At 44.5% G+C, this 11,590-nt stretch overlaps 1 protein-coding gene across 3 annotated transcripts; it reads left to right on the forward strand.

The window, feature by feature from the left end:
• Positions 1 to 241: 241 nt before the first annotated feature.
• gpr185b (G protein-coupled receptor 185 b) lies at positions 242 to 11,216 on the forward strand. Of its 3 annotated transcripts, none has more exons than XM_025905396.1 (2): positions 242 to 466; positions 1,949 to 11,216. In XM_025905396.1, the coding sequence occupies exon 2, from the start codon at positions 1,951 to 1,953 to the stop codon at positions 3,019 to 3,021; it is 1,071 nt and encodes a 356-aa protein (XP_025761181.1). In that variant the 5' UTR covers positions 242 to 466; positions 1,949 to 1,950; the 3' UTR covers positions 3,022 to 11,216. The 3 variants fall into 3 exon arrangements, with proteins under 3 accessions (XP_025761181.1, XP_019209008.1, XP_025761180.1); XM_019353463.2 differs by lacking the exon at positions 242 to 466 and adding an exon at positions 477 to 604; XM_025905395.1 differs by lacking the exon at positions 242 to 466 and adding an exon at positions 1,096 to 1,350.
• The last annotated feature ends 374 nt before the right edge of the window (positions 11,217 to 11,590 follow it).

Consider the following 11,590-nt stretch of genomic DNA (forward strand, 5'->3'; position numbering starts at 1 on the left):
ACTCTGAGGCACAGGCAGTTACACGCTCACCCCGCTCTTTAACAATAATAATAATAAAGATAGAGTAATGGCGATAAGGAGCTCTGAAACCTGACCTACATACAAACACATAAACTCAGTGAAGGTGACGATGTGTTAATCCACTCTCCCTCTCTCCGTGATTCACACACAGACCATGATGACGGTGACTGGAGGAGCGGAGACTTCTGACGTCAGACGAGGAGAATGACAAGCGCGTCCAATGAGGGGCCGAGGATGTGCAGCGCGAGGACGGAGCAGCCGACAGAAGGCTAATAACCATGCCAACGGAGGAATATAGCGCGCGCCGCTGACTGGGAGAGAAGCGCGCGCGAGAGACAGGGGGAAACCCCGAAAGAAGAAAATACTGAAAACACGTTCACGGGAAGTGGAGAATAAAGGAGGACGGAGAGAGATACAAGAAGCAGAAGCAGAAGACACGGAGCTGGTAAATGTGTGTGTGTGTTTGTGTGTGTGTGGCGTGGTCTTCATCCATCCCACTTTCTCTCTCCCTCCCTCTCGCTCTCTCCCTTCTCGCGCGCTGGCTCAGGGACTGCACTGCTGCAGCTGAATGAAACCGATGAAGGTATTTAAGCTTTTGTTCTGTCTTTGCTGAAGCGCACACACAGCCTGCCCTCAGTGCTGGAGGCTCGGCAGGGGCGTTAAAACAAAAAACAAAACAAAACAAAAAAGGCTCGTGAGTGCTGTGTGCTGGGCTCCGGGGCGCACGAGCTCCCCGTTACCGCAGGGATGTGAGCCCCCCCTCCTCCTCCTCTTCTCAGCTGCGGGGCTTTTGATGCTGGTGTAGGTGGTGGTGGTGGTGGGGACGGTGGTGACCTTCCCTGGACGTTTCCAGTCATTGACGGTGTGTGCGCGTGCGTGTGGGCGTGCGAGAGGAGGACTGAGATGAAGAATAGAGGAGGGGGAGGAGGGGTGAGTGGGGGCGTTGAGGTGGGAGGTGCGAGAGGAGGGGGGGGCAGAATTTTTTTTTTATGAATGGAGCTCCACATCTCTCTTTGGCGCACGCGGCTGCGAGTGTGTGTGTGTGTGTGTGTGTGTGTGTGTGTGTCGCTGTGCGTGCGCGCGCGCGCTGGCTGCTCTGCTGCTGGGCTAAAATTAGCGTCAGCGGCCGCAAATATGTGGATCAGAATCCGAATTAAGCAGCTTCTAAATGAAAACTGCGGACGCACGCGCCCGTATCTGGGCTCGCGCTCACACACGCCACCGGTGAATAGGACGGCAGCCGTGCCCCAGGACGTCATGCACCATTTTTAGAGACGCTCTAAAAATAGACAGAGTCGGTGATGATTTTGGTTGTCCGGACTCTGTCAGGTAGGAGCGAGCCAGACTCTCGTTATTATTATTACTGGTGTTGTTGTTGTTGACAGTGTTGTTTATTTGGTGTATGTGTTGGTTTGCTTGAAGCCAAAATGGCAGGAATAGTACTGCCATTTATGAAAGACTTGTCCTTGTGTGTGTATGTGTGTGTGTGTTCACACCTGCTGATAATTACCTGTCAGCGTGGTGCACGAGCTGCTGGTGACGTGCATGCTGGAGGGTAAAAGTGCGCGGTCGTTTTCACGAGTTTCTGAATGGATGAATAAAAAAAGTCTGATTTTTTTATTTGGTCTTTTGTGAAACGGGATGGCTGAGAACACGTCCCTGCTCCTCCTCTTCCTCTGCCTCCTCCTTGCTTTTCTCGTTTGTTTTGCCCTCCTCTCTCCGTCTCACGTCCTCTTCCACTCTTTTTGCTTTCGTCATCCTCGCTTCCACTTTCTTCTGAAAACTTCTCCCATCGTGTTTTTAACTCATCTCTCCGTTTCCATCGTTCTGCTATGTCACATTCCTGCACACAAACGCCTCGCACCTCTGCTCCACCTCTTTCCTGACTCACCTCTTCCTTTCTTCCCTCCCTCCTTCCTCTCTCCAGCTATGATTCTCTCCCTGGCCGCGGTGGCAGCCATGAGTAGCGGCGGCGGTAGCAGCCTCAACTCCTCTTCTCCCCTCGACCCCTTTGACTCCTCCACCCCGTGGAGCCTGGTTGAGGACCCCGCCAACTCTTCGTCGGAACCTGTAGTGCAAACTGTGACCCCTGACCTCCGGCCGGCCACCACCGCCGTCGCTCTTCAGGAAGTCAGCCCGTGGGACATTGCGCTTTGCGTGACAGGGACTCTCATTTCCTGCGAGAATGCCCTGGTGATCGCTGTGCTGTTCTACACGCCGACGCTTCGCGCTCCCATGTTCATCTTGATTGGATCGCTGGCGGTGGCGGATCTCCTGGCCGGCCTGGGCCTCATCTTGAACTTTGTCTTCACCTATCTGATCGACAGCTCGGTGGAGTTCGTGACATTGCTGTCCGTTGGACTGTTGATCTCGGCCTTCTCAGCGTCTGTCTTCAACATCCTCGCCATCACGGTCGACCGGTACCTCTCGCTTTACAACGCCCTGACCTACCACACTGAACGGACAGTCACCTTCACCTACATCATGGTGGTCTTCATCTGGGTGTTGTGCCTCACGCTCGGCCTGTTGCCGGCGCTGGGCTGGAACTGTCTGAGAGACGAGAGCACGTGCAGCATCTGCCGACCTGTCACTAAAAACAACGCCGTGGCACTCGCCGTCACTTTCTTATTGGTCTTTGCCCTCATGATGCAGCTCTACCTTCAAATCTGCAAAATCGCCTTCCGCCATGCGCAGCAGATCGCGGTGCAGCACCAGTTTGTGGCCATCTCCACCACCAAAGGTGTCTCCACACTGTCGGCCATCCTGTGTGCCTTCGGGGTGTGCTGGCTGCCATTCGCTATGTACTCCATTGTGGCTGACTACAGCTACCCCGTAATATACACCTACGCCACGGTCCTCCCAGCCACCTGCTGCTCTGTAATCAACCCCATCATCTATGCGTTCCGAAACCCAGACATCCAGAAGTCGCTATGGATGGCCTGCTGTGGGTGTGTCCCCTCCAACCTCTCCTTAAGACCCAGGACCTCCAGTGATGTGTAGCAGGGAAGGTTGGTGTCTCCTTAGTGTGATGCTTGAGGTCGAGTCAGGGTTGGAGGAACAAGAGGTGGCGAGGACGAAAGAGGAAAGAGATTTCCTCTGCTTCTCATATCGGGGCAGGCTGATGGCGGACACTCAGCTGGCCGCTGTAGATGTGGCACTGGTGGATGATGGAGAAGAGGATGATGCATGGTCAAAAAAAGGAAAATAAAGAAAAACGATATGAAAGTTTGTAGCCTTGAGAAAACCAAAATGATGGATGGAGATGGTGTAGAAACCAACTGCAAACGCCTGTTTAAGGTATCCTCATCATGGGTGTGGGAGCTGGGGTAGGAGGTGGGGGATGTGTCAGGTGACTTTTCCTCTGGCCTCTGTTAGGGTGCGAAAAGTGAGGCCTGCTTCTCAAGAGTAGCATATATGTGAAGCTGAGATTTAGGAAGAAATTTGCTAAATCTCTGTATGTCCTGAGGCTGGGCAGCACTGCATGGTTATGCAATCAGAAGGAGTGAAACAGTCTTAAAATACTTGTTTGTGTTTTAACTGATGTGTTTGAAATTAAGTGGCGTGTGGATAAAAATACAATGAGCTAAATATACACAAGGAACGACCTTGAAAATTCACAATGAGCTACCTTCTCCTGGTAATAAAACGAGAATATTTTCTCCCTGGAAACATTTTTGAACAATGTTTCCTTCAGCTGATGCAGATTAAGTAGCTGAGTCTTGCCCATTAAGCCTTTTCCCAATGCCAGCAGCACAGCCTGTATTATTTGTTTTACCCATTTCGGTGCAAGTTTCAGGAAAGAGAGAAAAAAAAGCTAATCACACAACATCCCTCCTCAAACATTCAAATCCGAAATGAAATCTAATGTACCAGTCTCCGAATGCATAAACAAGCCCGGCTAGTTTGAAAAATCTAGAGAGGGATTTCCATATTTAGGCTGGCATGTGTTGTCCTTGGCGCGATGAAATGAAATCTGCTCCGCATTGGAGAAAAATGGGTTTCTCAGCCTGCCGCTGTGCCGTGACTGTGAAGCAGAGAGAGCTGAATTCAGCACCAAGGACAGCGCCACTGCAGAGCGCTGCTACCCTGGGAATGCTCTCTGCTGCGGGGAGGGAGAGCGCCGGAAAGTAGGCTACGCTGTTCTTTATGGGGAAATGGGAGACGGGCCTTAAAGGAGCATTCCAGCATGATTGGAGTTTCTTTTACCCCTTTTGTCCACCCCTGGATGGATAAAGGTATTTAAAAATTTGGTTTTGCTATAACTCTTCTGTTATGTGATTGCTTCAGTTTCAAAAAGACACGCAGAACAATGTTAGTAGTGCTAGTTAATCATTGTGGCACAAGAGAGCACAAGAGACATTTATGCTTAGTATCAATAGCTAACATCTGCATACACTTTGCATTTTACGCTATGTCCGTACTTGCATAGTGTTTAAAATTAAACGTGGTAATGTTATTTCAAATTGACCACAGCAAGCTGTATACTTACCAGAAATGATGACTGGACATTGATCGGAGCCTGACTGATCTATCAGCGGGACGATATAATCAGCCTTTTGGCGATCTACTGGTATTGGTGTTGAAAATGTCTGATAAATTAAAATTTAACAAAGATCTGATGGGAGAAACTCCAACTTCAACCATGTTATAAGTGTTGATGATTTGTCCACCAGAGGGCACTCTGCAAGTAACCTGTTGGCGACACATGTTTGGAACACCACAAATACGACAATCAGCTGATTCAGACAGAGACAGGCAGAGCGTAAACGGATAAATAAATAACTACATATAACAAATGTTAAAAGTCTGTTTATATTTCATGTGTCTGACAAAAAAAATATTGGCATATATATATTGGAATTACAGATTTTTAAATTACCAAATATTGGCATCAGTATCATATATCAGTGTATAACAGTGATTATCCCACTAGCCGCTATCTGTGAACATTTACTACCCCCTTAGCCGGGGTCCTGCCATGCCACCATGACCCCGTCCTCTCTGTCCCCGTGTTTGTCATCAGCAGAAATTCCCGTGGTCACCGGGAAAGGTGAGAGCAGGTAATGTTTTTCTGAGGCGAACAGGACCTCTGTGTTTTTCTGCAATCTCCATAAAGCTGTTTTGGCCATGCGGCTCTAAAGTTAGACAGCACTCTGGCTCCACAGCCCAATTGATTTTACATTAGCCGAGCTGAGCACAATCCATATCGAAAAGGTCGTTTTTCATCGGGGGCAGCTTTGGTCGGCTACACTACATTTTAAGTCATACTTGCCATGCTTGCACCTCTGAAAATAAATTCTCAATGGACGTGTTTTGTAAATGTGCTAAATGTTTGTAATGCTTACACTTAAACACTCATAGATGTATGTCATAGATTCAGAGGAAATGGCAAAAGTCTATATATTAAGAAGGAAACAAAGCATCGTATGGCGAAAAATTCTGTAGCTTCCATTTTAATTTCCCTATGTGCAGCCTGTCAGCAGTAGCTGGGTACCTTCTGCAGACACACACACAGTCTCTCCCCGCCTTGAAGAAGCAGTGCAGCTCCGCCGCGGGCCACCTCTGAAGGCTCGGCAGGTTAATGAGAAGCAAGAGAGGTGAGGTGACGTGGCGTGAAATAGAAACGCCAGGCGAGACGCGCTTTAACGCAACCTCAGGTCACGTCCACCATGCACCCAATCAGGATGAAGTTATTTCCCCACTGAAAGGGCATCATGCACCGTAAATCCAGCTAATGATAATAACATCTGAGCAGTAATGGTACAGGGAGCTGGCCTAATGTACAGAGAATGCTGTGAGGATGAGACGGAGAAGGGATTTATTGCCAACCTCGATCTGTATTTAAATGATCTACGGAGATACTTTTCACTTTCGTGTTCCTCAGAGCAACCTCGGAGAGAGTTTCAATGACTAAGCTGCTGGCATGCTGCTCATATACATGTGTGGGAGGTGTGCTGGCTTTGGGAAAATAGTTTATGGAAACTGGGCTGTAGTTTCAAACTGCAACAGTAAGACTCAGCACAGGAAAAAAACTGTGTAACTACAGGGAGTGACTTCCAAATTCAACGCTTTCTACCAAATAAATCACAACATTATTGCGTGAAAGCAAAAAACACACATGTACTCAATGAAACTCTGAAAATGGCGCACAGGAGAAGCAGGTATTTTCTTTTTCTATGATGTAAATTAAAGCTTAGAGTAGAAGTATTTTCTACTTTTCTTGGCAGGAAGCAACAATCAGTTGTTTTTGCAGCAGTTGTTAGCAGAACAACAGCCGCACGAGTTTCTGTCAACGATTTCCTTTGGAAACGGCAGACTCTCTTGTGTCTTCTTTTGATTTCTATTTGTTTGGTTTTGGCCTTATTGGAACAACAACAACAAATAACTCCTTCGCAATAATGTCCAACTGTGTTTTGCTGTGTACAAAAAGCCACAAGCGAGAAATGGAGAGAGAAAGAGAAGCGGTCGGCTTTGGAAGATTTGCAGAATAACTCAAAGTAAATGTTTCAAGGCAACAAATGGCACATTGGGTTTTATTGGAAAGAAATATGATCCTGGCTGCCTGGTCGGGGCTTTCCAAAAAGCATGGAAAACCTAACGAGTAAATAAATGTTCCATTTCTATTCTTAGCTCATCTACTGCAGACAGAAACCTCCAAAAATAAAATGCATCTGCAGCCAATTTAATAATTTGATAATTTAATTATAAAACCACCAGTTGAACAAGTTGCCGGTGCGACCTCTTCCCTTCCTCTCTCTTTTGCTCAATCACTGCATTGATGGAACTGCCTAATGGTAAACCACCTGCATCAATTATTAAGTGAAATATTTTCAATTACTCCGAGGCTGGAAGCATGATGTGGATGAAATTTGGCACTGGGTGAACCGCAGCAGTGTGCGAGGGAGGGTGAAACGTATCCACGCACGAGAGTTGAATGAATCTATTTCACACAGGAAACTGATGCGGATCCTTTTGGCACACAGTTCTCTTGTATGCACAATGATATGCGAGACTTGCCTAGTCACCTGTGTTTGGACATGCTAGATGGAACAGAGCAGTCACAAATTAGGTGAGGATAATGTCACATCCAGTACGGTTTCTAACAGACGGCCAGTGTTGCCAGTGGTACAGTTTGGCCCTTTAATTGTAATAGTAAAAGAAGATCTGCACTAGCAGGGATGTGGCTTTTAAACTCATCTTCTTTCCTCTTAAAGGCTAATCAAACCTACTAGAGAATCATGAAGCAGAACTGGATTAAAGGGAAATGAATTTTGAGGTTTGTTTTAGACTCTGTAAGGGCCACCTAAAAATTTCAACATTTGAAATTGTCTTGACTCCAGATACACCATGGGAACACCAGCATTTACCATTCTAATCTGTTCAGTGCTTATTTATGAGGAAGAAAACAGGAAAACATAAACAGTGTAAAAGATGTATGTAGCCACGTGACATCACCTAGTGGTAGCCCTGTTTTGAACGTTTGCCATTATAAAGAAACCTAGTAAAGGATTGGATCATTGGCTGATGACACATGGTTGAGGAGTTCAACCAATGGGCATATCCTGGATGACTCTCCTTTTTAACTATATAAGAATAACCAAAATCTACAAAATGGCATTCACGTTTTATTCACTATGATCTGAAGCTAGGAACTGAGACCATAAACTCATAAGAAAAGATTTTGCAGAGGTCACAGGAAAACTGAGGCGAGGACCATTTTCCCAAAGACTCAAATACAGCTCAACAATGACTTTCAGGAAGTGAAAATCCTACTCATATTCTCCATAGGGAATCTGACTATGAGCCATAATGTGGAAACCATCAAAAGTAGACTTAGTATAAGCTATGACATTGTGAAACTAAGGCGTGTGCTCCTGTAAAACCCACAACTTTCCTACAGTTTCCTAAACCCAAACAGCAACATATCTAAATGTGGAATTCAATGATACCATGGAAATTTTTAAATTAGCGAACGCCACATTACTTAGTCTACATCCACATGCACATGGATATCTTTAAAAACATGGATTTTTTCAAGTTTGTTTTCAAAAACATCTCTGTACTCAAGTTCCATCAAGAGGATGCCAAAGCAACACTTGGCGATATCCATAAACCCTAACGATATGGAAATGTTGGCAAGTCAGAAGCTCACAAACAATAACATGGCGCACAGTCTGACATCCAGAAAGGAGATAAAGGCTAAAGAGATAAAGATAAATATCTTTGATGCTCCGAAACAAAAGCTCAGTTTTTCTTGTCCCCATGTAGTCGCAGAAACAAAGTTTCTGAAAGTCTTCACCCTGGCAGGAGTTCTTCAAAATCTCAATATTCAGTGATCCAATATGCCATTTACATGAGGACAGAAAATGAACAGAAAAAAAATATGGTTACCAAAATACACACACACATGTGGACATTGCCTAGGTGAGCATAAACTTTCAGAATCCATGATAGCACTGAGGAATGAAGCACTATACCGTACGAGGACAGGTTAAAAGATGATTGTAGTTACCGGTGTTTTCTGAAGTCCTGTTTTAAAGCCTCGTGTTGTAGCCATCTTGGTTTAAAAGTACTGTACTCATATCCATGAATCTAGCATCCTGTTAGCTATCTTGCAAACTAGCTTGCTAGCTATTAATAGGCTAGCTACCTTCAACTACTTCCTTTGCCTTCACAAACTCTTTTTATTCAATTGAATTAAATACAGTTTAAACAACAAAAAAACTCATGGTGTAAACAGCTCATTAAAGATGAAGAAAACAGATGCTTAGAGAAATATTGTGACTAACTAGCATTAGCAGGTTGCCAGCTAGCGCTAGCATGTCAACATCTCAGTAAGTTACATATTAATCTCATATTTTATGAAATAAAACCACATAAATTTTACTTTTTTGTGTGACCAAAGCCTAAAGATGGAACCTCTTTTTAAAAAATTGTCAGTGGATAACATAATTCTCAGTGTGTTTCAAAATTTTGTGACCTCAAGTCTCCAATTGAAAAGCTGTGTTGGAAATTTAAGGATTTCAGTTTTACACTTTCACAGTACTATTTAGGGAGTTTTTGGGTGTCCAAAAAACTAAAGCAAAGCTCACACTGTTCATTTGATCCAACTCTGCATAAAATCTTAAATATAAATATATATTTAATTGCTATATATAAATATAACAAGCCTGCTGAAATCCAAACACAGCGGCGACTAATCAGTCGCTGTGAATTCCAGCTGTATTTTAAAAACTGTCCCATCTGGCATGTCCATCAAGCGGTTGTTTTAACAATTAATAAGACTCATCTGTGAATATGCCACTACTCAGTCTACCATTCCTGGGACAGGAGCGGAGCGACCACTCACTGTGTGTTTGTGTATGTGTGTGTGTGTGGGTTTAACGCGTGTGCCCGGGATCATAGCCAATTGTAATGAACCATAGCAACTCTCACTGTAAACACAAACACGCAGAATGGTTTTTGTCAGCCGCTATACAGGACTTATAATTCAGTTTTTAAAAAGAAAAGAAGAGCGTGTAGAGCGCATGTGTGCGTGCGTGCGCGCGTGTTATTTTTCTTATGCAATGCTGTACAGAAATGTATATTTTTGTAATGTTCATCAGGGCATGAGTTACAAGACATGGTCGCTGCTGTGAGTCTGTTGTGAGTGTGTGTTTCTTCCTATTCTTCTGTGTTCTTCCTATAAACAAACGTCAAAAGTTTCTTTGGGGGGGAAAGTTGTGTGTTGGATATGCTTAAAAAAGTGCCATAATTTTTGACTTTCTAGTGTCTTATTTTTTGGTTTGTATATATCTTAAGTTAATCAGAGGGCAAAGACGCAAAGTCGTTAGAACCAGTAAATCTTTCCGATCTATATATACTTATTTTTTGCTCTAACTGCAGACTCGCCTCCGAAAACACAAGTCTCGATACAGATTGCAGTAAAGTGAAGGGGGGGAGCACTCGCACTGATCGACAGGGAGACGGAGAGTTCGTGAGCAGCAGTTTTACGTCACAGAGTCAGGGCTCCGGTGACGTCATATTGTCTGAGTCGTGTCTAAGGGAGCAGGTCGTTTCAAAGACACCCCCTCCTCCGTTTGAAAAAACCGTCACTTTTTCCTCCTCCCCATCGCTTTCACTTGCCTGCCACTTTTCCCCCCGTCTTCTTTAGAAAACACCCTTTTTTCCTCATTTCTTTCTATCAATCTTTTTCACTCCCCCTCCTCTTCTTTCCATTCAGCCCATCTTTGCCATCCTCAACTCCTTCCTCCCACCTCCCTCTGTCTCTTTCTCTTGTCTAACATTTTGCTATCCGTGGCCTGCAGGAAGCTAGTCGGTCAGGCGCCGTCTAAAAATAGTCCCCACCGAAAGCAGATTAAAAAGAAAAAGAGGAATAGAAAAGAAAAAGGAGGGGTGGGAGTAAATAAGTAGAAATGAACCAGGGGGCAGAGGCAAACCTTCACTTTGCTGCGGTAGACAGAAAAACATTGCCGGTCTTCGTTTTCTTCGTTCTTGTGTGTCTATTTTTATATACAGTCTCCTTATCCATCCTTTAAAGCCTCTTTTATTTTCTTGTGAGCACAAGCATTTACATGAAGGTTCTGTTTATTTGTGGTTTTTTGAAAAAAGCAGGGTTTGGGGCGAGTGCCTACAGCAAATAAGCAGGACCAGCTCAACTGTCAGTCAGGCTTATAATGTTTCCCCTCTGTAACCTACAACCTGGCAGAGATTGTCAATCGATTTCAAAAAAACCATTACAGAGCTAATTTTCTATCGGACCGAGTATGGCCTTCACGGACAGAAAAAGACGTAGTTTTACGCATCGATGCTGTTGGTCCCGATGAGAAACAGCACCGAGCGTGTTATTGGGTAACGATACTGTGATGTCAGAGACCTAATATGATGTTCTTGAATCATTCTTCCTGGATTTCTATGATTTCTTACTGTGTTTCCTTTGATTTTTGCTCCTCTCGGGTCTGTGCGGCAACACGGTCGGCTCATGATTAAAAAGTACAAATGCACTTTATAAGATGGACATGTTACACATTGCACTTGTAAATGTCGAATGTAAAACCTTGAAGAGAAAGATTTATTTTTACTATTGTAAATAAATGAAAAGAGAAACAATGAAAAAAAAAGACTGCAAAAATTAAAAGAAGAAAAAGTGGAGAATCATTTGCCAAATAAAATGAAAAGAATAAAAAAGGGAAAAAAAAAATTCTGGAGTGGAGTAACGTCATTGTTTTGTAGGCTGTGTGACATTATCGGTGTGTGGGTGTCGTTTTCGAGTGTGTGTGGGGATTATGAGTGCGTGTGAGTCAACATTGCAGGTCACTGTAGTGTAAAAGGAAAGCCTGGGAATAAAAAAGAAAAGATGGTGCTGAATTATTAAACCACTCCCTGCTTGCATAACAGCAGAGAAGGCGAGATATCCCGGCAGGGAGAAGAGGGATCGGGAAAGAAGAAGGGGCAGATTCCAATAAAAGATGCAACACGCACATAAAAACACGTTTGATATTCCCGGAGAAGAAAACAGGAAGCCTGGAGGGACAGGATGGCGGGAAAGGTGTGAGAAAGTGTATATGTA

Source organism: Oreochromis niloticus, linkage group LG3, assembly GCF_001858045.2.
Source record: "Oreochromis niloticus isolate F11D_XX linkage group LG3, O_niloticus_UMD_NMBU, whole genome shotgun sequence".
In the NCBI taxonomy this organism is placed as follows: domain Eukaryota; kingdom Metazoa; phylum Chordata; class Actinopteri; order Cichliformes; family Cichlidae; genus Oreochromis; species Oreochromis niloticus.